The sequence below is a fragment of the Eptesicus fuscus genome, chromosome 17, assembly GCF_027574615.1.
Source record: "Eptesicus fuscus isolate TK198812 chromosome 17, DD_ASM_mEF_20220401, whole genome shotgun sequence".
Taxonomy (NCBI): Eukaryota; Metazoa; Chordata; class Mammalia; order Chiroptera; family Vespertilionidae; genus Eptesicus; species Eptesicus fuscus.
In genome coordinates, this window is record NC_072489.1 from 55,881,508 (window position 1) to 55,907,297 (window position 25,790).

At 59.8% G+C, this 25,790-nt stretch overlaps 1 protein-coding gene across 1 annotated transcript; it reads right to left on the reverse strand.

The window, feature by feature from the left end:
* Nucleotides 1-1,049: 1,049 nt before the first annotated feature.
* Nucleotides 1,050-24,087, reverse strand: SCART1 (scavenger receptor family member expressed on T cells 1). Its single transcript, XM_054728808.1, is given in 23 exon segments — nucleotides 1,050-1,138; nucleotides 1,735-1,875; nucleotides 3,206-3,520; nucleotides 4,361-4,675; nucleotides 4,745-5,059; nucleotides 5,135-5,449; nucleotides 5,577-5,619; nucleotides 5,621-5,883; nucleotides 8,589-8,903; nucleotides 9,454-9,765; nucleotides 10,305-10,643; nucleotides 13,996-14,196; nucleotides 14,678-14,812; nucleotides 15,718-16,032; nucleotides 16,109-16,177; nucleotides 16,333-16,647; nucleotides 18,757-19,071; nucleotides 19,161-19,475; nucleotides 19,598-19,903; nucleotides 20,301-20,609; nucleotides 21,113-21,409; nucleotides 22,254-22,571; nucleotides 24,021-24,087. Coding segments are annotated over 23 exon segments (5,724 nt in total).
* Between the last annotated feature and the right edge of the window lie 1,703 nt (nucleotides 24,088-25,790).

Below are 25,790 nucleotides of genomic sequence, written 5' to 3' on the forward strand. Positions count from 1 at the left end.
GGCAGGTGGTCACTGTGCTGCCATATTCGATATGGGACGGAGGGGGCTGGCCCTGGAAATGAGGCACAAAAAAAGAGGTTAAAGGTATCAAGGAAAGGAGAGGGTCTGACATTATTCCCGGACGACAGGATTACACATGTAGAGAAGCGACAGGACACTTTGGATCCAATTAGGGAGAGTTTACAAGAAAAACGGAAAAGCAGCCTCAGCCGGGTGGCTCAGTTGGTTGGCGTGTCGTCCCATACACCAAAAAGGTCGTGGGTTCGATTCCCAATCAGGGCTCATACCTAAGTGTCGGGTTCAATACCTGACTGGGCAAGTACCGCAGGTGACGGATCAATGTTTCAATGTTTCTCTCTCTCTCTCTCTCTCCCTTCCTCTCTCTCAAAAATCAATAAACATATCCTCTGAAGAGGATTTAATAAAAAAAAAAAAAAGGAAAGCAGACGCCTGCCCAGTGACACAGAGCCCTCCAGTGAGTGGTTCCTGAAGATGTTGCCAAATATGTGTTTTTTGTTTTGGTTTTTTTTTTTGGTTAATCCTCACCCAAGAATATTTTTCCATTGATTGATTTATTTTTTTTTTAAGAGAGAGTGGAATGGGGGGCTGGGGAGAGAGAGAGAGAGAGAGAGAGAGAGAGAGAGAGAGAGAGAAATATCCATGTGCGACACATTAATTGGTTGCCTCCCGTATACGCCTCCACCAGGCCCAGGGATCGAGCCTGCAACCCAGGTGCGAGGGTCAATGCTCTAACCACTGAGCCACCGACCAGGGCTCACCACGTATGTTGTTAAAGAAACGGGACCATAACTATGGATTTCTGCAGGCGTCTGTGTTTGTGTTGTGGATGCACGGAAAGCCTGCAGGTGTATGCCTCCCTGAAGGGATGGGGGCGAGGGGACAGGGTGGAGGAAGACGGGGGTTTCACCGAGACTAGAGGCTTGAGGACAGGCCCAAAATGCTCCTGTGTGTTCCGGATTCAACCCAACCGCAAAGGGGAACAACGAACTGTGCTTTCCACACTCAGCGGCGTATCTCCCTCCAGGTCTTCACAGCGTCATCTCCTCCACAGGAAACGCAGCCTCGTCGTAATCCTCCTCGGGCCCAGACTGTCCGTCTGTGAGGCTCGCTGCCCCTTCTGAAACAGGCCCGCGAGGCACCACGTCACCGGATCGCCCCAGAAGCCATGTCTGATTCATCACCAGTGGTCTGGCCTGATGACTTCCCTCTTGTTAGGAAAGCTTAGCAATTGTCACCAAAAACACTGGACAGCCCGGCCGGCGTGGCTCAGTGGTTGAGCATCGACCTCTGAACCAGGAGGTCATGGTTCGATTCCCGGCCAGGGCACATGCCCGGGTTGCAGGCTCGATCCCCAACGTGGGGCCTGCAGGAGGCAGCCGATCAATGATTCTCTCTCATCATTGATGCTTCTATCTCTCTCTCCCTCTCCCTTCCTCTCTGAAATCAATAAAAATATAATCAAACAAACAAACAAACAAACAAACCACACCACTTGACAGAGATCTCCAGGCAGCTGGATACTGGGGCGCCTCAATCATCCGGTCACAGCACATGACTGGTTCTGTCACGCTCATCCTCCAGGTGAGGACACTGAGGCTGCGTGCTTCAGCCACTCAGAAGCACAAGTACACCCCCTCCCCGAGGTTCCCACCTGCTGGACCGCCCCCTCCGCCCCCCGCCACCTGGCTTCCGGAGCTGGGAGCGCGGACACACCTGCCGGGGCCACCCTGACCACACCCTGGTCCTCCTCACCCTGGGGCTCCTCCCCGATTTCCTCGTACAGCCCCGTGAGAGGCAGGTCCCCGATGACATCATAGGTGGGCTCCCCAGGAGACACCTCCGAACTTCCCAGGCCTGAGGAACAGTGGAGCAGGGTCACACACAGACCCCCGGTGTGGACGGGTCCATGGGCTGGGGGAGAGGGGTGCACAGGACTTTCACGGGGGGACCCACTCGGGCAGCAGAAAGGCAGGATGCTTTGGGCAGGTCCTGGGAGGTACAGTGATGGGACCAGGCCCGCAGTGCCCTCCCACCCCTGGCCCCCAGCCCGCTCTCAGCAGAGCCTGATGCTGCTGCCCAGGGAGCCTCCAGGTGGCTTCCAGGTGGGACCTCCTAGGGCAGTGGTCGGCAAACTGCGGCTCGCAAGCCACATACGGCTCTTTGGCCCCTTGAGTGTGGCTCTTCCATAAAATACCACGGCCTGGGCGAGTCTATTTTGAAGAAGTGGCGTTAGAAGAAGTTTAAGTTTAAAAAATTTGGCTCTCAAAAGACATTTCAATCGTTGTACTGTTGATATTTGTCTCTGTTGACGAATGAGTTTGCCGACCACTGGCCTAGAGGGTCAGCACCGAGTCCCAGGGGCCTGAGGCGGACTCGTTTCTACGTCACTGTTTGGCCAAGAAAAGGCCACTCACTTGAAGTGAAACCCCACGTCAGGGACCCCAACACCAGTGTTAAGTTTCCACGGGCTTCTGCCATGCTGGCCATCGGGACCGGTGGGTGTACACACCTCTCTGCTTGGCTTGTGTGGTTCGCAGCAGGATCAGGAGGCCCAGGAGGCCCAGAGAGAGGAGACCAAGAAGCGCTCCCAGGGCTGTGCTGACCGCCCTGAGCGTCGGGCAGGGCTCTGGGTTCTGCAGGGGAGCGGGGCCCGGCTCTGTGGGAGGAGAGACCACGAGCGGTTCCTGGTGGCCGAGGGGGAGAGGCGGCCCGCAGGGCCCACCCCCTCACCCTCATGGGCCTCCATGCGGCTTCTGAATTGCTGAGGGGGCATCTGCTGGGCAAAGCACCCCCAATGGACTGGTAGGTGCGGGTGAGGGCTAGAGGTTTCCGCTTTCCTGGGGCAGCACCCCCCCACCCCCTTGGTAAAACAGTGACTATTGTGGGACCAAAACAGAGGCTCTGAGCAGCCACACCGGTGACATGGCGCAGGGGCTGGCTCCTCCTGCTCAGTGAGACCCCACACTGGGGATCCCTGTGGCCATTTTTGTTCTCTGCGAACAGAAGGAGGCTACCACACCGCACTTGACACGAGGTGACCCCCACTCCCCAGGAGGAGACATGAATTGGGGGGTAAAAAAAACAAGAGATGGCTCCCCCCAATGTTAGCGGAAACCACAACAATTCAGCTTATTCCCCAGAGAATGCAGCGAGGAAGCTTCCCGTCACACGCCGGCCCACTCACGGGAGCAGCGCACGCCCGCGTCCTCCTTGTGCCCGCAGTCCACGTGTCCCCAAGGCTCCGCGGGGCAGCCCCACAGGGACGCCTCGCTGCCCCGGCACCCCACCTCGTCCAGCCACACGGGCCCTGAGCCCGGGCCAAAGGCGGCCCCTGCCAGGGCGCCGATGGCCCTGCCACAGCCCAGTTGGCGGCACACGACCTCCGCGTCCGCCAGGTCCCAGGAATCGTCGCACACGGTGCCCCAGGAGCCCGCGTGCCAGAGCTCCACGCGGCCCGAGCAGCTGTCCTGGCCGCCGCGCACGCGCACGGAGCCTTCCTCTGGAAAAGGGGGGGGGAGTGTCACTGCGGGGCAGGGCTGGGGTGAGCAGGGGCAGGCGGAGGGGCAGAGGAGTACCTGGGCAGCCGCGGGTGGCTGAGCAGTTGAGGGTCTCCCCCGGATCCGGAAGGGTTCCTCCCGCCTTTTCTGTGGGGGAAAGTGGGACCCGTCGGATATTTGCAAGGTTGGCAGTTTCAAATTCTGGGAAATACTTTTCCTTTTTCTCTTCCCAGCGCCAGGAATGTCTGCTTCAAATGAGGGAAGGTCTCTACGTTTAGCCGAGGGGGACACACACAGGGTGAGGGATTCCACACACTGTCCCGGGCTCCTCCCAGCACAGCGTTCCCCTATGGGACGCCTGCGCACCCAGGGGCGCTGCTCCCCACTGCGGGGGAGTCAGGAGGTCTCAGAAGACTCCAGATGACGCATGCACACCAGCTCAGACCCTCAGGGCAAGGACGCTCCCCCTCGCTGGACCAGCACACCCAGAACTCTAAGGCAAAGTGATGGTGGCCATGTCATCCCTTAGAGCCGAGGTCGGCAAACTCATGACCACAGAGCCAAATATCAACAGGACAACGATTGAAATTTCTTTTGAGAGCCAAATTTTTTAAACTTAAACTATATAGGTAGGTACATTGTTATTAACTTAATTAGGGTCCTCCTAAGCTGGCCTTGGCTAAAAACTCAAGGGGCCAAAGAGCCACATGTGGCTCGCGAGTCGCAGTTTGCCGACCAGGGCCTTAGCGCAAAGGGCCTGAGCCATGATGGCTGCAGGGACTCCATGTCAGACCAGCTCTGGGGCCCCATCCTTATAGACCCCAGCACACCCGCTCCCTCACCTGCACACACCACCCAGGCCTCCTCCTGGCTGGGGCAGGAATGCGGGTCCCAGGGGGCGGATGGGCACTGCCACAGGGACAGGTCGTGCCTGTGCCGGCACCGAATGGCGGCCACCCAGAGCGCCCCAGAGGCCTTCGGAGCCCGCACCGCCGCCTGGAGCTGCCCCTGGGGCCCGCAGCCCAGCTGCCCGCACAGGACGCCCAGGGAGGCGGGGCTCAGGGGCCGGCAGACGCCGCCCCAGGTCCCGTTGTGCAGCACCTCCAGGCGCCCGGCGCAGCGCTGGCCGCCGTCCCGCAGCCTCAGGCCGGTGAGCCCTGCAGAGGGAGAGGCTCCGTGAGGACCCGCCCGCAGTGCAGGGGCCGCGGCCGGGTGGCTGCACCGACCTGAGCAGAAGACTCCGGCGTCCTCCTTGTGCCCGCAGTCGTGCCGGCCCCAGCCCCCCGACGGGCACTGCCACAGCGCAGACTCGGTGCCCTCGCAGCCCAGCTCGTCCATCCAGATGCGCCCGGACCCGGGCCCGAAGTGCGCCGCCCCCAGGGCGCCGAGGGCGTGGCCGCAGCCCAGCTGCCCGCACACCACGTGCGCGTCCCGCAGGTCCCAGCCGTCGTCGCACACCGTGCCCCACGCGCCCCCGTGCAGCACCTCCACGCGCCCCGCACAGCGGCCCGGGCCCGCGGCCAGGCGCACCCGGCGGCTCCCTGCGGAGACACCCAGTCAGCGCGGCCCCAGCTCCAGGCGGGTGGCGGGTGGCGGGTGGCGGGGCCCTCACTCACCAGCGCACACGACGCCCGCGTCCCGCGAGGTCCCCGCCGGCGCCAGCGGGGACGCAGACACGTTGCACTGGGCCAGGCGGGCCTCGGTGCCCAGACAGCGCACGCGGCTCAGCCCCACGCGGGCCCCGCGCCCCGGGGCGGGAGCATCGTAGGCCTGCTCCGCCTCTCCGCACCCCAGCTGCCTGCACACCACGCCCGCGCCACGCGCGTCCCACGCGTCGTCCAGGACGCGGCCCCACACGCCGTCCAGGGACACCTCCACGCGGCCATCACAGCGGCTCTGTCCCTCCCTCAGCCGCAGGGCGTGGGGGAGACCTGGGGGGAGAGGCGGGGGGGGGGGGGGAGGGGCTGGCAGGGGTCAGGGAGGCACCCTAGGCCTGGAAAAGGGGGAGGACCACCCACTGCCCCAAAGCCCCTCTGCCCACGGCTCTTGCTGACCCACCTGAGCAGACCACGGAGGCCGAGTTTCCTGGGGCACAGGGGGGGGGCGCCCAGGGTGCTCACTGGGCAATTCCACAAATAGGGCTCTGTCCCCACACAGAGGAACCTGTCGGGCCAGAGGGGAGCGCTTCCGTGCCCAAAGTGACCGCCTGCGGGCGCGGCCACGGCACTGCCACAGTTGAGCTGGTGGCAGAGGACGGTGGCGTCTGCGAGGTCCCAGTGGGCGGCACAGAGCGGGGCCCAGGCCCCCTGGACCTGGAGTTCCACGCGCCCCTCACAGCTGCTGCTGCCGTTGGCCAGCCGGAACCCTGGGGGGGGGGGATGTTGAGGGAAGAGGTTGTCAGCATTGCTCCCCGACCCTGCAGACCCTTCCTTAATGCAGGCTTTGTTAACTCAGCCGCTCCCACACCAGGGAAGGACAGCTGGGTACATCACTGTCAATGGCAGATAGAGAGCGCCACGATGCACGCTCCTCTGCAGTGATGGTTAACCTGGGGACGAAGGAAAATCAACTTCTCCGGCAGCCTGCCGTGCAAGCAGAAACAGGACCCTAACGAGCAGCGAGGTGGTGGGATGCTGCCTCCATGCCGGCAGGAAGAGGACACGGAGGCAGGACTCGGCTCTCTGCACAGCGGCTGCTTCACCTGACCCGCCAGGACCCCAGAGCAGCAGAGCAGCACGGCCTCGCTCTCAGGCCCTGATCACTATGAACCTCTCCCCACCCTGCACCCTGGAATTGGGAAGGAACCCCCAAACTGCATCTCTCCTCTAAGTAACGTTTAGGCTTATTCAGGGACATGGAAGCATACAACACACGGATAAATCTCAGAGAGAAGCGGGGAGGAGGGTGCACGGGAAGAGATTAACCAAAGAACTTATATGCATATACACTGAGTGGCCAGATTATTATGGTCTCTGAACGCACAATAGTCTGACCACTCAGTGTACTTATGTGTAAGGGAAAGCTTGCAAATCTTGATGTGTCAAGGGACCAGGAGATAGTGGCCCCCAGCCTCTGGCTAGTAAGTCCTCTGCTTCTGTCTACCCACAATGCAGTTCTTACACATGGAAAAACCTTATTTTAAAATCCCAACTCTGTGGTCAGTCTACACTGAGTGGCCAGATTATTATGTGTTCAGAGATCATAATAATCTGGCCACTCAGTGTATGCATAACCCATGGACACAGATAATAGTGGGGTGAAGGCCTGGGGAGGGGTGGGAGTGGGGAGGAGAGAGGTCTGTGGGGGGGGGGGACAGGGGCATCTGTAATATTTTCAATAATAAAGATGAATTTTAAAACATAAATAAATAATGTTTAGGCTGTAAAAGTCATAACCAACTTTTTTGAAACTCTAGTCTTATCTAATCAAAAACTTACAACAACTAAGAAACACTTCATGAAGCAAAAACTCGGCAAGTTTGGCTCTGGCAGGCAAGAAGTGAATGCTAAGGCAGAGTTGAAATGTGGCCTGCCTCAGCCTTGGAGATATGGTCCAACAAAGAGCTAATATGCAAAGACTGAACAAACTTTACATTTTATTTGTTTGTTTTTGGCTACAAGCATTTAAGAAAATCTCTGTCAAATTACTATCACCACTAAGATAACAAACAAAAAAAAAACACCAAAAAAACGAGAGAGAGAGAGAGACCTCATTGGTCACACAGGAAAAAGAGTAGAATCTTTACACAAAGAGTTTGAAAAGTCACTAAACAAACAACTATGACCCACAGCAATTAGCAACAATGAACACTGGGTGGGAGAGAATCTGATTTCTGAAGTAACCATCCTATAGTAAGTTAGCAATGTCTCGTTCATGCAAAGTATCAAGAAACTATGACACATTCACATGGAAAAAACACACAGAAACGGTCCCTGAGGAAATGAAATCATTATACTTACCAGAGAAAGACCTTAAATAAGGGTCTTAAACATGCTCAAAGTCTAAAGAAAACCAGTTTAATGATATTTCATCACATAGGGAATTTCAATGAAGGGATATAAATTATTTAAAAAGGAACTAAAGAGAATGTATTGAGTTTAAAAAGAAAATTAATGGAGCCTGGCTGGTGTGGCTCAGTGGTTGAGCATCTACCTATGAACCAAGAGGTTACCATTGATTCTGGGTCAGGGCACATACCCGGGTTGTAGGCCTGATCCCCAGTGTGGGGCGGGAAGGAGGCAGCCGATCGATGTTTCTCTCTCATCAATGTTTCTACCTCTCTATCCCTCTCCCTTCTCTCTAAAAACCAATAAAAACATATATATATATATATATATTTTACTGATTTTCCACAGAGAGGAAGGGAGAGGGATAGAGAGCTAGAAACATCGACCAGCTGCCTCCTGCACACCCCCCACCAGGGATGTGCCCGCAACCAATGTACATGCCCTTGACCGGAATCGAACCTGGGACCTTTCAGTCCACAGACCGATGCTCTATCCACTGAGCCAAACCGGTTTCGGCAAAACATATTTAAAAGAAAACGAAACAAAGCATGAGCATCTCAGTTGATGCAGAAAAAGCATTTGACAAAATCCAACAGATTCTCATGATAAAAACACTCCATGAACTAGGAAAAGAAGGGAACATTCCTCAACACGATAAAGGGCATTTGTGAAAAACCCACAGCTAACATACTCAATGGTGAGAAGCTGAAAACGTTCCCCTCCCCCACCCCCCCACCCCCCGAGGTCAGGAGGAAGACAAGGATGCCGGATCTCACCACTGCTGATCCACATTATCTTGGAAGTTCCAGCCAGAACAATTAGGCAAGAAAAGACATAAAAGGCATTCAGGTTGGAAAGGAGGACTGAAACTATCTGCCTTCAGAGACATGATCTGTACAGAAAATCCTCCAGACTCCACAGAGAACTATTAAAGCTGATAAATTCAGGAAAGTGGAGGGCACAGGATCAACACACAAACATTATTGTATTTCTATATACTGGCAATAATCCATCCTAAGGGAAAATAAGAGGCAATTCCCTTTACCATCACACAAAAACTTACTTTCCCCTGAGCACCTGAGCCCGGCGTCCTGGCCGTGCCCACACTGGTGCCCAGGCGCCCGGGGGCAGTGGAACAGCAGGGACTCGTTGCCCGCACAGCGGAAGGCCTCCGTCCACACGGACCCAGAGCCCTGGCCAAAGTGCGCGCCCGGGGGTGTGGACACGGCCATGCCACACTGCAGCTCCCGACACACCACGTGGGCTGTGGCCTGGTCCAGGTCCTCGTCGCAGACGGTGCCCCAGGTCAGGCCGCGCCTCACCTCCAGGCGCCCAGCACAGGGGTGCTCGCCGCCCGCCAGCCGGGCCTCAGTGTGTCCTGGGGGCAGACATTGGACTGAAACAGCCCCTCAGGGGCAGGGCAGGGGCTTTTGCAGTCCCATGGGGAGGAAGGACAGGAGGACCAGAACCACCTGGCTTGGCCCAGCCCTGAGGGGCACTGGGGTACCTGGGACCTGCAGGTGGGGAGGACCCTCCCATCCCTCAGCATCTCCTATTCCTACAGCAAACATTCATTTCCCACCCCCTGGGGCTCCCCCAAGCCGGGGATAAGTGAGCATAACCCCCATGGCCCGTGCACCCAAAGGGCCCAGGGCTGGCTCCCACGTCTGCCCTCCCCACTCCTCTCCCCCCCCCCCATTCCCGTCCCCAGACTTGGACTCTGTGTCTGGCCGGCACTTTAATCACCTGGTCAGTTTAAACCCCCACGCTGGCTGCACCCAGTACCTCCCAGGGCAGGGATGCAGGCTGGTGGCAGGGGGTGGACAATCCCCCACCCCCCACCCCGCCTCTCCAGTCAGTGGATGTCCCCTTCAGTCCCCGAACAGCTATGAAAGGATGACTGCCTCTCACAGACTGGGCGTCCTTACCTGAACACACGACCTGCGTGTCTGTCGGAAGGTTGCACTGGTCCTGAACGTTCAGATTGAACCTGCAGTTGAAGATGTTGGACTCCGTTCCCTGGCAGGTCACGATCTTAGGCCCCCGGCTCCCAGAGCCCCCGGTGAGGTGGGGTCTGGATGCCTGGAGCGCTGGGCCGCACCCCAGACTCCTGCAGAAGACACTCGCCTCCTCCAAGTGCAAACCACACGCCACAGCATAGCTTTCAGTCCATCTGATCTCAAAGGTCCCCGCACAGGGACTGCCTCCTCCGCTGAGCTCCACTTTCGCCAGCTTCCCACCTGCAGACAGCACAGGAGCCTGCCTGCTGCTCACCTGAGCCCCACTGGTCTGGGGCGTGCACCCCACTCTGCACACAGTGGCTCCCAGACAGAGGCAGAGCCCTGGGTTTGTCTGCAGAGGCCCTTCTTTCCCACCCAGAATCCCTCAGGAGGGGAGGGGGGTGCAGCTGCATTCCCTCCTGCTTCCCGAAGGCCTCCAACAGTGGACGGCAGGACTGAGCTCCAAGCACCCCAGCTTCTGGGACTTTGGCGCCCTGGGAGCCCCGCCAGAGCAGGGGGAGAGGGAGTCAGGCCCCCTTTCCTCTCGGGTGGTCACCCTGGGGTCCAATGCTTGACCGTAGGCAAATGAACCCCAAAAGGGCTGCCCTGGGTGTGCAGCCCGCAGCTGGGAAGCACAGGTGTTCCTCACCTGGGCCGTCCCGGCCCTGCTCCTGCGGGGCCAGGACAATGCCATGAGGGCCTGAGGGTCACGGTCCTGGAGTCCGGGGCTTCCCCCGGGGGCGGCCTCCGACAGGCCCCCCCTCACCAGGGCCTCCTACCTTTGCAGTGGACCGCGCCGATGCACTCACATGCGCAGCCCTCCAGCGGCTCCCACGCCCCCGGGGCGCAGTCCCAGAGCGAGGCCTCCGAGCCCTGGCACCTCACGCCCTGCAGCAAGGAGGGCTGCCTCTCCTGGGGCCACACCACATACGTGGGCGCCACGTGGGCCCCGCCGCAGTCCAGCTGCCTGCAGATGACCGCCGCCTCCTGCAGGCCCCAGTGGTCCCCGCACACCGGGCCCTCCAGGCCGCCGAGCTGCACCCGCACCAGGCCCTCGCAGCGGTTCCCGCCTCTCAGCAGGGCCACCGACTCTGCCGCCACCGACTCTGCCGCCGGGCCTTGGGACAGAACACAGGGAGGGCGAGGTCGTGCACGGCACGCTCGGGAACTTCTTGTCCAGAACTTTCAAAAATTTGACATCGAATTTTCGCCTTCCATCCTAATCTGTACCCTTAGCTTCCATGTCCTCGTGTTCTCACCCTTTATACAGATGACATTCATGACAGAAATGGTAACAAAAGGGAATGTCTGAGGGCACTTCCTGTGGCCTTTCCCACAGGCGCGGGTCATCGTCACTCGCCTGCGGAGGGCTGAGACCGCCTGCCCCTCTGAGGTCCTGGCTGAGCTCCGGGGCTGCACACACCAGGCGACAGTGTCCCCTCCCTCGATAGACCGTCCTCCGAGCCCCCAGCCCTCAGGACAGCAGCACTCACCCGCAGGGAGGGTCCAGCAGGCCAGGAGGAGGGGCCACAGCCTCAGAGGCGACAATGCCATCCCTGGCCACCTCCCGTGCTGTGCCAGCTCAGGTGCAGGCGGTGGGCTCCAGCTCAGCGCTGAGCCCTTCTGAGAAGGAAGCCGGTGAGCCCCGCCCGCCTCCCCTGCCTATCAGTGTCATCATCTGTCCCGCGGAGCAGAGGCTCACCCCCCCGGCCTGAGCCCAGGCAGCCCCGCAGCACTGGCGAGGCCGGGGTGGACTTGCTGCTGGGCCAGGGGTGAGGCTCACGGGCGAGCAACCACCTTGGAGCCAGGAGCAGGCTCCGTGGGAGACGCCCCTTTCTCGGCCTCACACAGAAGGTGTGTTGATGAGCATGGATCATTCCGATGCGTCATCAAGGACCCAGCAATTTGACCAAAACCGTTACAAACGTGCATGACCTGTGGCCAGCAATGGGAAAGGAGGCAGACACCTCTCTGTGCGGACCGAGTCCTGGAAAAGCCGCCTCGTGTCCAATCGGAGAGGAAGAAGCACTCGATGGAAGACTCGTCGGAAGGAATGCTAGGAAGCCGTTTAACGTGACGGTGTGGACAAGTGCATATGTTAGCGCATGTTTTAGGCGGGAAACACACAGGAAGCACAGAATGTGCACCCGATGCGTTGCTGTAGCTCATGCTTATTTTTAAAAATATATATTTTATTGATTTTTTACAGAGAGGAAGGGAGAGGGTTAGAGAGTTAGAAACACCGATGAGAGAGAAACATCATCAGCTGCCTCCTGCACACCCCCTACTGGGGATGTGCCTGCAACCAAGGTACATGGCCTTGACCGGAATCGAACCTGGGACCCTTCAGTCAGCAGGCCGACGCTCTATCCACTGAGCCAAACCGGCTAGGGCAATGTAGCTCATGCTTATATCTGTGCATCTGTTCAAAGAAAAGTTCTCAATGGACATAAAGCAAGGGGAGTTGATGTATTCATTTCGGAGTGAAAGAATCATGGTTTTCATTTTCTTTTTGTTTATTTTATTGTGTGAGGTTGTGTGTGTGTGTGTGTGTGTGTGTGTGGTTTTCATTTTCTTTCTTGGTTCCATGCGTTTTAAAATTTATAATAATGTGTATTATTTTCTAATCAGAATATCATCAGTGAAAGTTACTTTCCAAAAGATTTGCCCGTTTAAGAGAGGGCAGCTCGGTCCTCCTCCCCTTCCCGAGAGGGAGGAGGAATCTGTCAGCAGGACCCTCTGTGCTGAGGCTCCGCCCCCTCCCTCCCCGCCACCCCCCCCCCCCCCCACACACACCGCAGCCTGGCGGTGCACTTAGCCCAGCTCCCAGCTCGGACCTCAGGAACACCCAGCATGCACCTCGAGCCAGGCTGGCCACCTCTTGAGGCCAGAGGGAGGCTCCTGGGTGCGCACAGAGGTGCAAGGTGAGCTCAAACATCCAGGACACTCCTTGTCCCCCAAGGCTCTGTCAGGAGCTGTTCCTGCCACATTCCCAGGACCTGGCAACGAGCCTTCCTCACCCACTTCACACCAGAGGCCCCGTCCAACCTCTGTGGACATCACCCCATCTCCTTCACCCGGCTTCCTGTCCGGAAGGGACTGACTTTCATCGTCTGCAGCATAGTCGTCCTTGAGACCACAAGCTGTGCCTCTCTCACAGCCCAGGGGGTGGGCACAGGGGGAGAACAGGGGGTGGGAGGCAGTGCTCAGAGAGAACCTCCAGCCGGCTGGCCAGACCCTCAGGGGAACCCTGAGAGGTGGGTGGTGATCACTGCCATCACGGGGAGACCCTACAGATGAGGGACTCACAGGATGATTAAACCTCGTCTTTCCCAAGACGTTTACGTGGGAGAGTGAGTCAACAGAGATCAGATACGTGATCATTTGCAAACCTACCCCAGACCCACACAGGGAAGAGGACACAGAGAAACACGTCCCAGAGAGGGTGTGTGAGGTGTGGTCAGGGAGGTCTGGACAAGGTGCGGTCAGGGTGAGTGTGGTCACAAAGGGCTTGGTGGGTCATCAGAGCAGGGCAGCGCTGGGTGCTGGGGACTCTGGAACAACACCTGAGCCAGGTGGAGGGCTGTCTGCAGGCGAAGGTAGAGTGGCCTGGTTCCTAGGGAGCCCATCCCACACCCTGTAGAACCTTCGGGCAAAAGGCTGTGGGTGAGGAGAGTTGAAAACACTCAGAGCCCATATTAGACCAGAGTGAGGCAGAGAGCGGGTGGGGGCGGGGGCAGAACCTGGCCACGGTGGACGTCTGGGGAATGTTCTGAGGTGAATGAATGGATGGATGAATGCATTCAGAGGGAGTTTAATGGCATCTTTTTTAGAAATGAGGAACAGGAAAGCCCCCAGGAGTCTTGCTGGCGTCCCCGGTGGCCAGCTCCGGGTCATCACATCCTGCAGCCGGGGCCACGGCGGCGTTCAGTCCCAGTCTGCACTCGGGGGCCCGGAGGGGGCGGAGCCCACCTGTACTTAAGGAGAGGGACATGCATGGTGTCTCAGCAATTCCTCGGAGCCTCCAGGACGTCTGGGCCCTGGTTTGTCATTGCACCTCAAAGCCAGAGGGCCAGACAAGGATGGACATGCGTTGGGGTGAGAGTAAAGCGTGCTCACACCGTGTCTCCTCCCACCATCTGCTGCCCCCCCCGCTGCCCCTCTGCTCTCCCAGCCCCCCAAGGTGACTGGGAGCAGGGTTCTAGAAGGACTCTGTGAAAAGAAACCCAAATAAAAATCTAGGGCCCTCCCTAAACTCCACGTCTGCTCATAAGATTCCAGGGTAACAAGCAAAGCTGAAGGGACAGCCGAGTATCACAGCCCAAGCCGGAGACAGCAGTGAGGGTTACAGACACACGGAGAGGGGCTCTCGGGGTCTTTAAATGTAGGCGCTGGCCAGAGCAGAGCCGTGGACATAGCAGCAGTACAGCAGGACAAGCACAGCGGACGCCACGGCGCACAGGTGCACACCCACGGAGCTCAGGGCCGTCCCCTCCTCCGGCTCCTCCTCCGGCTCCTCAGGGCCTGGCTCCGGCTCCCAGGCATCGTCATAGTCCTCTTCCGGCACCAGGTCCGGGGACACACTGGACCCTTCAACCTTCTCCCCTATGGGGACAGCTCCAATGTCCTCATAAACAGCTTCCGAGGGCAGAGTCCCCAGCATTCCAAAACCTGCAAAGGCCACACCCACACCTGCAGTCCTGACACTCCTGCTGTCCCAGCCCACGGCTGCCGGCCCCCTGCGGGGCGGGACCCTCGACCCCTCAGCTCCTCCTGCCTCAGTTCCCATCAGGAGCACAAGGAACACACACTTCCGTGGGCACCCAAGACAGAGAGCTCCCCAGCTATTCGGGTGACACGGGAATGGGGAACCCTCGAGCCTGTCCCACACCCAGGCAGCCCTAGGACTACGAGTCTTCTCACCCAGCTCCTCTCAGAAGCAGAGCAGAGCCCAGAGCCCCCCTGCCCCCGACAAGTCGACAAGTCGTGGGTCACTGACAGGTCATCACAGGGGAGATGGGGTGACACCCAGCATGCAGGGCAGTGACCAGGACAGAGAGGGCCTGCGATAGGCTGGGATCTCAGCGTGTGCCCCCCAGCCTTCCCATCCCCAGGCCCGGTGTCACCCTCACAGGCCATGCCTGCCACCTACCCCTGCAGGCTCCTCTGCGGTACCACTGCACCCCCAGGATCAGGGAGACGAAGCCCAGGAGGGTGCCCAGAATGAAGCAGAAGATCATGGGCAGGGTCCCAGCCTTGAGGGAAGATAGTGGGGCCAAGACAGGGCCTGTGGGGACAGTGAGAGGTGGGTCTTCCCTGAGTGCTCGCACTGCCTGGGGAATTGTGACCTCCGGCCTGGACCACCTGAGTCAGAGGGGGAGGGGCATCCAGAGGAGAGATGGGCTTGTCCTGCTCCTCCCCCAGAGATGGCCCTGAGGGGGGTCACACAGCTCAGGGCCAAGGGGGCGGGCGCAGAAGGGAGGGGCAGAAGGACAGCTCCTACGATCCTGACAGCCCACTGCCCTCGCCTATGCTTCGGAGATAGCCAGTTTCTAAGAGGCCGCAGCACATGGGGGCCAAGACCCCGCTGGCAAGGGAAAGAGCCCAGAAGTAGTGGGGCAGGACCCAGGCAGCTGTCCCCCCTCGCAGCTCTCCTCCCGGCTGGCACAGGGACGGGCAGCCGTGTTCCTCCGACCACAGGGTGTCTCCGGCACTGTGGCCCTGCCCCTGATGGCCTCAGCACCCCCAGACCGAGGCACAGGTGTCCACAGGAGACTCCAGGGCGCCCCTCCATGCGACCCCAGTGCAGGCTCCTCTGGGTCAGGGTCAGACAGGAGGGTGTGAGTGGAGGCTGAGGAAGAACACGCCTACCTGATGCTGGTGGTAGGACCGTGGCCCCTCTGTCACCTGCAGGAGAAAGGGCCACAACTTGGGGCGAGTAAGAGGCGGCGGCCACAGCCCCGAGCAGCAGCCCAGACCCTCTGAGCAGCGCCCCAGCCCCACTCAGCCAGAGCCGGTGATGTCATTGGACCCCCACAGAGGCAGCCTGTGCCCCCCCGCCTTGGAGGGACCTAGCACAGGGGCAGCCTCAGGGCCCTGCAAGCACCCACAGTGAGGGGACACTCCAGAGAAGCTCCCCTGAGACCCCTTCCCAGCCTCCAACAACACCCCCCTTGCCTCCCGCCCACTCACGGGAGCAGCGCACGCCCGCATCCTCCTTGTGCCCGCAGTCCACGTGTCCCCAAGGCTCCGCGGGGCAGCCCCACAGGGACGCCTCGCTGCCCCGGCACCCCACCTCGTCCAGCCACACGGGCCCTGAGCCTGGGCCAAAGGCGGCCCCTGCCAGGGCGCCGATGGCCCTGCCACAGCCCAGTTGGCGGCACACGACCTCCGCGTCCGCCAGGTCCCAGGAATCGTCGCACACGGTGCCCCAGGAGCCCACGTGCCAGAGCTCCACGCGGCCCGAGCAGCTGTCCTGGCCGCCGCGCACGCGCACGGAGCCTTCCTCTGGAAAAGGGGGGGGGGGTGTCACTGCGGGGCAGGGCTGGGGTGAGCAGGGGCAGGCAGAGGGGCAGAGGAGTACCTGGGCAGCCGCGGGTGGCTGAGCAGTTGAGGGTCTCCCCGGGGTCCTGCGTCGTTTTCGCTGACAATCCTATTGGATTAAACAGTGGCAGTCCCAGACTAAATGCCCTGAAAAGCTTCAGAACGAAGTCTGTGAAGCCCACGTGACCCCGGGGGGCCCCCAGCCATGGGTCAGTGGCAGCCCCTGAGGGTGCCCAGGCCCCCCAGAGACCGCCAGGGGCCCACCTGCACAGGTGATCCAGACCTCTTCTCCGTGGGCACAGGAGCGCAGACGCCAGGGGGCCGAGGGGCACTGCCACAGTGTAGAGCTGTGCAGCCTGCGGCACTCAATGTTGTCCACCCAGGAGGCGCCCAGGCCGGTGGGGACGGGCCTGTTCTCCAGCCAGCCCTGCTCCCCACAGCCCAGCTGCTTGCAAATGATGGACAGGGAGGTGTCCTTCAGGGAGTTGCCGCACACGGCGCCCCACGTGCCATTGTAGAACACCTCCAGCCACCCAGCGCAGGGCTGGCTGCCCCCCTGCAGCCGCAGGGCCACGGACTCTGGAAGACAAGCACCGTCAGGCCAGGGGACGTCTCTGACGGAGGGGACCCAGCACCGAGACCGATGCCGCTCACAGCCATCGGACCCAGAGCGGCCCTGGCATCGACCCTGCAGGCCCACAGCGGTCTCCCACCCTAAGGAAGCAGCCAGCAGGTAAGCCCGGGTAACCAGAGTGAAGCCCCAGTTGTGACGTCTTAGCAGGGGTGCCAGCTGATCGTCTAGAAACCCACCCTTGGTAAACTTTATGATTTTTAAAGCAGAGCTTACTGACATTAATTTTTTGTATGTTTACTAGATTTGTATTTTTTCTAATCTTGAGATTAAAAAAAGGTTTTCTGTGAAAAAAAAAAAAAATAGAAACCCACCCTTGGAAATTACTTGAAATACAGAATAATATTTTTGCATAAGATGACCAATTTAGCAGTGACTACACAAATTAAAAAAAAAAAAAAAAAAAAAGGAGCCCTAACCGGTTTGGCTCAGTGGATAGAGCGTTGGCCTGCGAACTCAAGGGTCCCAGGTTCGAGTCCGGTCAAGGGCACGTACCTTGGTTGCGGGCACATCCCCAGTAGGGGGTGTGCAAGAGGCAGCTGATCGATGTTTCTCTCTCATCGATGTTTCTAACTCTCTAACCCTCTCCCTTCCTCTCTGTAAAAAAAAAAAAAAAATCAATAAAAAAAATTTTTTTTTTAAAAAGGAATTATCCCAGAGCGTTTGGACACAGCATCAGTCCAGGCTGGCCAGTGTCCATGGACTGTCATAATACCATTGGCCGGTGTAATTCCAACAGGGGGACGAAATATTGCCACATATCAGAGTATGAGACAATCCTTTAAAATTGTTATGAGGGCCTATAGACCTATATGCCAGGATCAATGAAGAAAGTTGGGTATGCATTGCATGTGACAGTCATAACTAATTAAAATAAGCTTAGAGGAAACACGGGAAGGAAATACATCTGTGACACATTTCAGAAGTGGTCACAGAGACCTGCCTGTGTCCACGCTCCTTGCAGTGAATGAGTCTATTCCCCGCCCACCCAATCTGGCCTCCAGACTCTAGCCAACTGAGGGAGTGGGCAGGAGTGACCGTGCTGTTCCCCGCCTGGGCCTCTTGCTGTGGAACCCTGCCGCCAGGCTCCGTCCTATCACAAACAGAGCGCCCCCCCCCCCCCCCCCTGCCAAGCTGATCCCCAGCAGCCGCAGCTGCCCGAGGGAGTCCACCAGTCAGAGGAAGAACTGTCAGGAAATTAAAAACACAGTGACAGCCTGGCCAGCGTGGCTCAGTGCTTGAGCATTGACCTATGAACCAGGAGGTCAATGGTTCGATTCCCAATCAGGGCACATGCCTAGGTTGCAGGCTTGGTCCCCAGTGGGGGGCGTGCAGGAGGCAGCCGATTGAGGATCTCTCTCATCATTGACGTCTCTCTCTCTCTCTCTCTCCCTTCCTCTCTCTGAAATAATAATTTTTAAAAAAATAGAGAGAATGATTGAAATAGATGCAATCTTCTAAACATAGTTTAGGAAAACTTTCCTAAAGCAAAATAGGAACCAAAAGCAGTAAGAAAAGATCACACTTGGACACCCAACCCCTCCCCAGGCATCTCCAGGCTCACACCCCCAATCAGTGGCAAAATCCTGCCACTCAACAACCATCCCACCCGGACAAGAACCCCATAAAGAGCCTCAGATATGCGTGAGCTGAAAACCGGAAAAGTCCTGCAGCACGCTAAAATATACATCCCAGGCTCTGACGCTGGGGGGCTCAGCAGGAGTGTGAGGTGAACTTCTGAGAAGGGAGAAACACCGCAGGCATTGCAGTTCAAGACCACCGGCCCCAGAGGCGCAGGCACCCCTCTCCCACCCCCACCCACGCACCCCCCACCCCAGGCCCCGCCCCGCAAACAGGGAAAGGTGCTTGGTCCTGCAGCGTCGCCCGCGGAGCCAGAGGACACTGACCATCCGTCGTGGAGTTCTCTTTGCGGGGAGCGCGGAGGCCCTGGAGACGGGAGCGAGCCCACCAAGAGGCAGTGCGCGCTGTTACCCACGGAGACGCCAGGACCCTCAGACTCCCGGCGCCCCGGAAAGCACTCAGCGCCCAGGACCGACCTGAGCAGAAGACTCCGGCGTCCTCCTTGTGCCCGCAGTCGTGCCGGCCCCAGCCTCCCGACGGGCACTGCCACAGCGCAGACTCGGTGCCCTCGCAGCCCAGCTCGTCCATCCAGATGCGCCCGGACCCGGGCCCGAAGGGCGCCGCCCCCAGGGCGCCGAGGGCGTGGCCGCAGCCCAGCTGCCCGCACACCACGTGCGCGTCCCGCAGGTCCCAGCCGTCGTCGCACACCGTGCCCCACGCGCCCCCGTGCAGCACCTCCACGCGCCCCGCACAGCGGCCCGGGCCCGCGGCCAGGCGCACCCGGCGGCTCCCTGCGGAGACACCCAGTCAGCGCGGCCCCAGCTCCAGGCGGGAGGCGGGTGGCGGGTGGCGGGTGGCGGGTGGCGGGGCCCTCACTCACCAGCGCACACGACGCCCACGTCCCGCGAGGTCCCCGCCGGCGCCAGCGGGGACGCAGACACGTTGCACTGGGCCAGGCGGGCCTCGGTGCCCAGACAGCGCACGCAGCTCAGCCCCACGCCGGCCCCGCGCCCCGGGGCGGGAGCATCGTAGGCCTGCTCCGCCTCTCCGCACCCCAGCTGCCTGCACACCACGCGCGCGCCACGCACGTCCCACGCGTCGTCCAGGACGCGGCCCCACACGCCGTCCAGGGACACCTCCACGCGGCCATCACAGCGGCTCTGTCCCTCCCTCAGCCGCAGAGCGTGGGGGAGACCTGGGGGGAGAGGCGGGAGGGGGAGGGGCTGGCAGGGGTCAGGGAGGCACCCTAGGCCTGGAAAAGGGAGAGGACCACCCCCTGCCCCAAAGCCCCTCTGCCCACCGCTCTTGCTGACCCACCTGAGCAGACCACGGAGGCCGAGTTTCCTGGGGCACAGGGGGGGGCGCCCAGGGTGCTCACTGGGCAATTCCACAAATAGGGCTCTGTCCCCACACAGTGGAACCTGTCGGGCCAGAGGGGAGCGCTTCCGTGCCCAAAGTGACCGCCTGCGGGCGCTGCCACGGCGCTGCCACAGTTGAGCTGGTGGCAGAGGACGGTGGCGTCTGCGAGGTCCCAGTGGGCGGCACAGAGGGGGGCCCAGGCCCCCTGGACCTGGAGTTCCACGCGCCCCTCACAGCTGCTGCTGCCGTTGGCCAGCCGGAACTCTGTGGGGAGGGGGTGTCAGGCTCCCCTTTGACCCAGCAAAGGGCAAGTTCTTTCTTTGAACCCCATGTGGTGGCCTCCGAGCTGTCACCTGGCTCTGACCTGCTCCCCCTGTTCCCCAGGCGGAGCACTGGCTCACACATCTATGCAGAGAAGCCCACACTTCGTGGCCTGCCCTGGGGTCCGGGGTAGAACATTCCTCTAGGACCAGGCTCCTGTTCGCCCCCCGCTCTTCCCCTTCCCTCAACCCACAGCCGCCACTTCCTCTACGGAACAGGGCACCCTCCTGGCTGGAGGCACCTTTGTGTGCTGGGGTTGGAGCACCCAGGAGGAATCCCGGGGGAAGGCTGGCCGGAAAGTAGGCAGGGGGAGCCTCAGAGCCCACCCTCCTGGCCTCACCTGAGCACCTGAGCCCGGCGTCCTGGCCGTGCCCACACTGGTGCCCAGGCGCCCGGGGGCAGTGGAACAGCAGGGACTCGTTGCCCGCACAGCGGAAGGCCTCCGTCCACACGGACCCAGAGCCCTGGCCAAAGTGCGCGCCCGGGGGTGTGGACACGGCCATGCCACACTGCAGCTCCCGACACACCACGTGGGCTGTGGCCTGGTCCAGGTCCTCGTCGCAGACGGTGCCCCAGGTCAGGCCACGCCTCACCTCCAGGCGCCCAGCACAGGGGTGCTCGCCGCCCGCCAGCCGGGCCTCCGTGTGTCCTGGGAGGAGAGAAATTCTGTCAGGGGCAGGTGTTCTCAGGTAAGCAGCTCACCTGGAGCCATCTCCCTGGACCACAGGACGCTCCGGCCAGAGGGGGTCCTCTGTCTCCAGGCAGTGGGTCTGCCAAGCACTGGACAGACTGACAGCCAGAGGCCTGTCCGCCCTGCACGCAGAAAGCAGGGTCCCTCGGTGCTTCCCCCAGGACAGCGGTTAGAGTCACCTGCTGCAGGCGCCCGTGCACATCACAGGGTGGTGGCATCAGGCCCTGTGTAATCTTGGAGGCAACGTCAAGGCCCTCAGGCCACAGGGCACTGCCTCTTGGGGGCACCACGGAGGTCCGTTCACTTCAGCCTGCCCTAACTCTGGGGTGGATGCGGGCAATGCCCTCTCACCTCTGACTCGGCGCTTTCCTCTCCTCCCCCCACCTACCCCCACCTGCTCCACTTCCTCTGAAGCCGCACAGGTGTCCCCGAGGGGAAGGGCGGGCGTGCGGCGGCCTCACCTGAACAGACCACCTCGGCGTCTTGCTTCAAGTCGCAGCCGCTGCGGAGGTTGTTGTTGAGTCTGCAGTTGCGGATGGTGGGCTCCGTGCCCTGGCAGGTCATGAACTTCCCGCCAGTGTCCCCGTCTTGGCGGGAGGCCTGCAGCGCGGGGCCGCACCCCAGCTCCTGGCAGAACACCGTGGCCTCCTTCTGGTGCAGGCCACAGAGGCGGTCTATGCCGTTCAGGTTCTTGATCTCGGGGAGTCCGGAGCAGGGGCTCCGGCCCTTCACCAGCTGGATCTCCCGAAAAGTACCGTCTGGAAAGCAGGAGCCGCGCTCAGAAGGGGGCGGCAGCCGCCTCCACAGACACGTCCCCTCGGGCATGGCAGCTCCTGCTTGGCTCCCCACCCGGCCTGGGGTCGCAGCCCCAGAGGCGGGCCCTGCTCCTTCCTCGGGTGTCAGTGCTGGGCTGAGGGGGCCCCTTCCGACCAGGCAGTCACCAAGGGCCCCTCGCTCAGAAGGACGCCCCTCAGAGGGCTGTGCCTGGTGTGATGCGCTGCTATCATGCTCCTGACAACCTTGCTCGTTTTTGAAAAGGGCGCCTGCCCCCCACAACCCGAGAGTGGGTCTGCGTCCGAGGCGGGACACTATGAGGGGCTTGGGGAGTTCTCACGCACCTAAGTGCCCACAGACAGCTGAAAACCCTAACGACAGATGTACCTGCCATTTGGGTAAGAAATCCCCGTTAGAAATCCACATGGGCCCCTCAGGCCTCCTCAAGTGTCTAGAAGACCGGGCGGTACCCCTCCTCCACCCTTCTCCCCCCCCCCCCCCGCCGTCCCTCCATCCGACTCCTGCTCCTCATTCCAGCTGCTGCTTTACTGGGCGTTGGTTTATTCTCTGTCTCTCCCTGGGGAGCCCAGGCTCTGCCCCGCAGGAGGTGCCGGGTTATCCCCAGCCGCGTCCCCAGCACCGGGAACAGTGCCTTCCTTGCAAGGACATGGAATGGAGATGAGACTGGGCCTTGCTAGAGGGGTCAGGCCGGCTCCTGTGCCCAAAAGGAGTCCATCCAGAGAGCCACAGACCTGCCTGCCTCCGCTCCCACACCCCCTCCCCCGACTCCTCCCCTTCCCCTCTCCCACGGTTCCAGCACCGACTTACTGGAGCACAGCGCGACCACCATCCACTCGTGGGGGCACGGCGTCTGTGTCCACGCCCCGAGGCTGCACTCCCACAGGGAGGACTCGTCACCCCTGCAGGACACGTTGTGGAGCAAGGGCTGCACCCTCTCTCCGGGCAGCGGGACATACTTGGGGGCCCCCACAGCCTGGCCGCAGCCCAGCTGCCTGCACACCACCGACGCCTCCGCCAGCGTCCACTCCTCGTTGCACACGTGTCCCCACACGCCCTCGTGTTGGACCAGCACCAATCCGTCACACTCACTGTATCTGTTCGCCAGCCGCAGGCTGCCCGGTCCACCTGCAGAGCGACAGGCCAGCCTCAGCGGGGCCAGACCACGGGGCGCCGGGTGAGGGGAGGTGGAGGGTGGGCCGAGGGGTGATGGCCCCTGCGTTTGCCTGGGGCCACCCCCAGGCCTTGCTGCCAATGGAGCCAGATTAGAAAAGTGACCCCGGAAGCTTGCCCCCAACCACAGCCTTTCTAGGCCTCTGCACCCTGGTCTTTCCCTCAGCCCCTGGCAGCCCCCACTCATCACAGCCCCTGGTCCTCCACCCTCAGCTCCAGGCCTGGGCTGGGGCAGGGAAATAGAACAGCGGCCCCAGGACATCCGAGAGGGGGGCCACCTCGTCCCAGCCTGGGTCATCCCAGACCACCACCAGGGCTGCCCGGGACTCACACGGGCAAAGAAGCGAAAGGGCAGACCCGCCAGGGCCCGGAGGAAGCAGGTCCTCCCACCTCCACTGGGGCCTTCGCCCATCGCCGCACTGCTCCCCGCAGCCTCCTCCTGGGCCTCCCAGCCCGTGAACTGCACCAGTGTCTGCGTCCCTCATACACAACAGGTCCCCTGCAGCTGTTCCCCCCCCACCGCCTCACGGCCACCAGATCCCCACCCCACCCCCTGGGTGCCCCCTCTGTCCAGCTGTGCAGTCCCCTCCTCGCTGGACCCCGGGTCAGCCTGGGCAGTGACGTTTTCTTCTGTCAGCTTCCAGGGTACCGAATGCTGCTCCCCTCTCCTGCCTCCCTGCCCTGACACACACTCACACGCATGCACTCTCACAGGCATATGCACACACGCTCACATTCTTCTCTCACACACATACATGCACACGCACCCATGCTACTGTAGGCAGGTCCCGCAGGGGCTCGGCCCACCTCCAGCCCCTCCATGCTGTTCCTTCAGGACTGCACGCAGGCCCCTCCCCGCCTGACTCTGCCTCTCGGCTTCTGGACCAGCAGCTCCCCACACCCCTGTGCCCCAGCCTGGGGTGGCCTCTCCCTGGAGCTATAGCTGTCCTCCATGTCCCAGCACCATGCCGATGCTCAGCCTCACCTCCAGGTGTAACATATCTCCCCACCCCCGCCTCCCAGCCCTGCTCCAGGGTATGGGGTGGAACAGCCTCCTTTTGGGCCCATCCCACCTCCTGTCAGTCTAGGTCATTGAGACCAGACCCCAGCCATGTTCCCTTGTTTCATCCCGGCTCTGACCCAGCCCACACCCTAGGCTCTGAGCAGTGGGGCGGGCAGCCCTGGGTTCACCTGGGATGGGACCTGCTCAGTGTTGGGACAAGAGTCTCCAGGGGTCTGAACCAGGAGCCCACATACCCTCCTACCTCAGGATAGCCCACCCCTCTGAGCTGAGCGAGACCCAGGCAGCTGGTCATAGCAGGGGATCCTCACACTCAGCCATCTCGGCGTCTACGGAGCCGTTGCCTCCAGAAGGTTCCATGGATGAAGGGAGAAGAAACTCACCGATGGGGACTGCCCAGAGAGTGAGGAGAAGGGGCCCGACTCCCAGGGCCCAGAGAGCAGCCCTCATGGCCCCTCCGCCCCCAGGGCGTCAGCCAGCTCTGGCCACTGGGCTGGGGCAATGGCAGGGATGGAGCCCAGAGTCACATATGCAGACGTGGGGGCTGCCAGTGGCCCCAGCACCAGTGGAGGCAGCGAGAGCCTTTCCAGGGCTTATCAGTGGCTCCCGCTCTCGGTCTGTGAGCAGAGCAGCCAATGGCCTCGGCAGCTCTGAGCATCGCCAGGCATGCGCAGAGGGCCCGGCTGTGGGTTTCCTCTCCTGCTGGGAACTGCTGACGGGGCTGCTTCCCCCAGACCCATGATCAGGCAAGTGGTCCAGTCTGCCCGCAGCTACGGCAGCAGGAAAACCCACCCCCCTAGACAGTGACCAGCGACACCGGACTCCCTGGGACCCGCAGGGACTGAGCGGGGGCCCGCAGCACCAGGACGGTGAGACAGGCCCGGAGAGTTTTGCAGGGGCTTTGTAAACTCAACTGTCATTGGAACCACAGTCCGCAAAAGAAGGCCAAAACCTACACCCTCAGCTGGAACAGGTGACCAGCTGCTGAAACAGGACATTTAAAAAGAATCAAGAGCCTCCCCAACATCATAACCAAAATGCCCAGGATACACGTGAAAATCCCTCACCACACGAAGCACACAATTCGATGATAAAGGACAATCAGCCGATGGCAATGCCAAGGTGAACTAGATGTCGGAATTACCTGACAAGGATTTCAGAACAGCCTCCCACGTAGCCTGAGCGGTGTGGCTCAGTGGTTGAGCATCTATCTGCCTCTGAACCAGGAGGTCACAGTTCAATTCCCGATCAGGGCACATGCCCAGGTTGTGAGCTCAATCCCAGTGTGGGGCAGGCAGGAGGCGGCCAATCAATGAGTCTCTCTCATCATTGATGTTTCTCTCTCTCCATTCCTCTCTGAAATCAATAAAAATATATTTTTAAAAATGAAATAAAGTATGAATTGTATCTTAATAAAGCTTATTTTTAAGTAATTCTAAGACAAAAAAATTTATTGTCTGAAATTAACATATTTACAGAAAGAGAATATAAAAGTTATCTGTTTTGAAACTTTAAGGATACACACTTAGTACTCATTATAATTCTTTTAATCCATGGTCTGAATCTGTCTCCCATACTACGAAGTGAGTCATTATTAATCTACAGCACAAAGAAAAGCATACAAAACCCTGGACTGTTATTAAATCATTAAACTCAGAGAAAAAAACAAAAGTGCAGCCCTAGCCGGTTTGGCTCAGTGGATAGAACATTGGCCTGAGGACTGAAGGGTCCCAGGTTCGATTCCGGCTAAGGGCACATGCCCGGGTTGTGGGCTCGATCCCCAGGAGGGGGCGTGCAGGAGGCAGCCAATCAATGATTCTCTCTCATCATTGATGTTTCTATCTCTCTATCCCTCTCCCTTCCTCTCTAAAATCAATAAAAATATTTAAAAACAAAAGTGCACAGAGAAACTCACACTGGAATTATCTGATATATTACTACTAGCTCTATTTTTCATTTCTTCCCTGTGTTATTTCCAAAACAAAACATACTCATTATATTCAAAGAAACATACTGTAATGTGTTTGATTGCAGGTGGCTGCTTTCTTATTTTTATTAATGTCATTACTGAAGTCCTGTATTCTAAGGTACACTTTATACCTTGTATCCATGGACCCTCCTTGATACTTGCAGTGTCATCAAATATATATAAA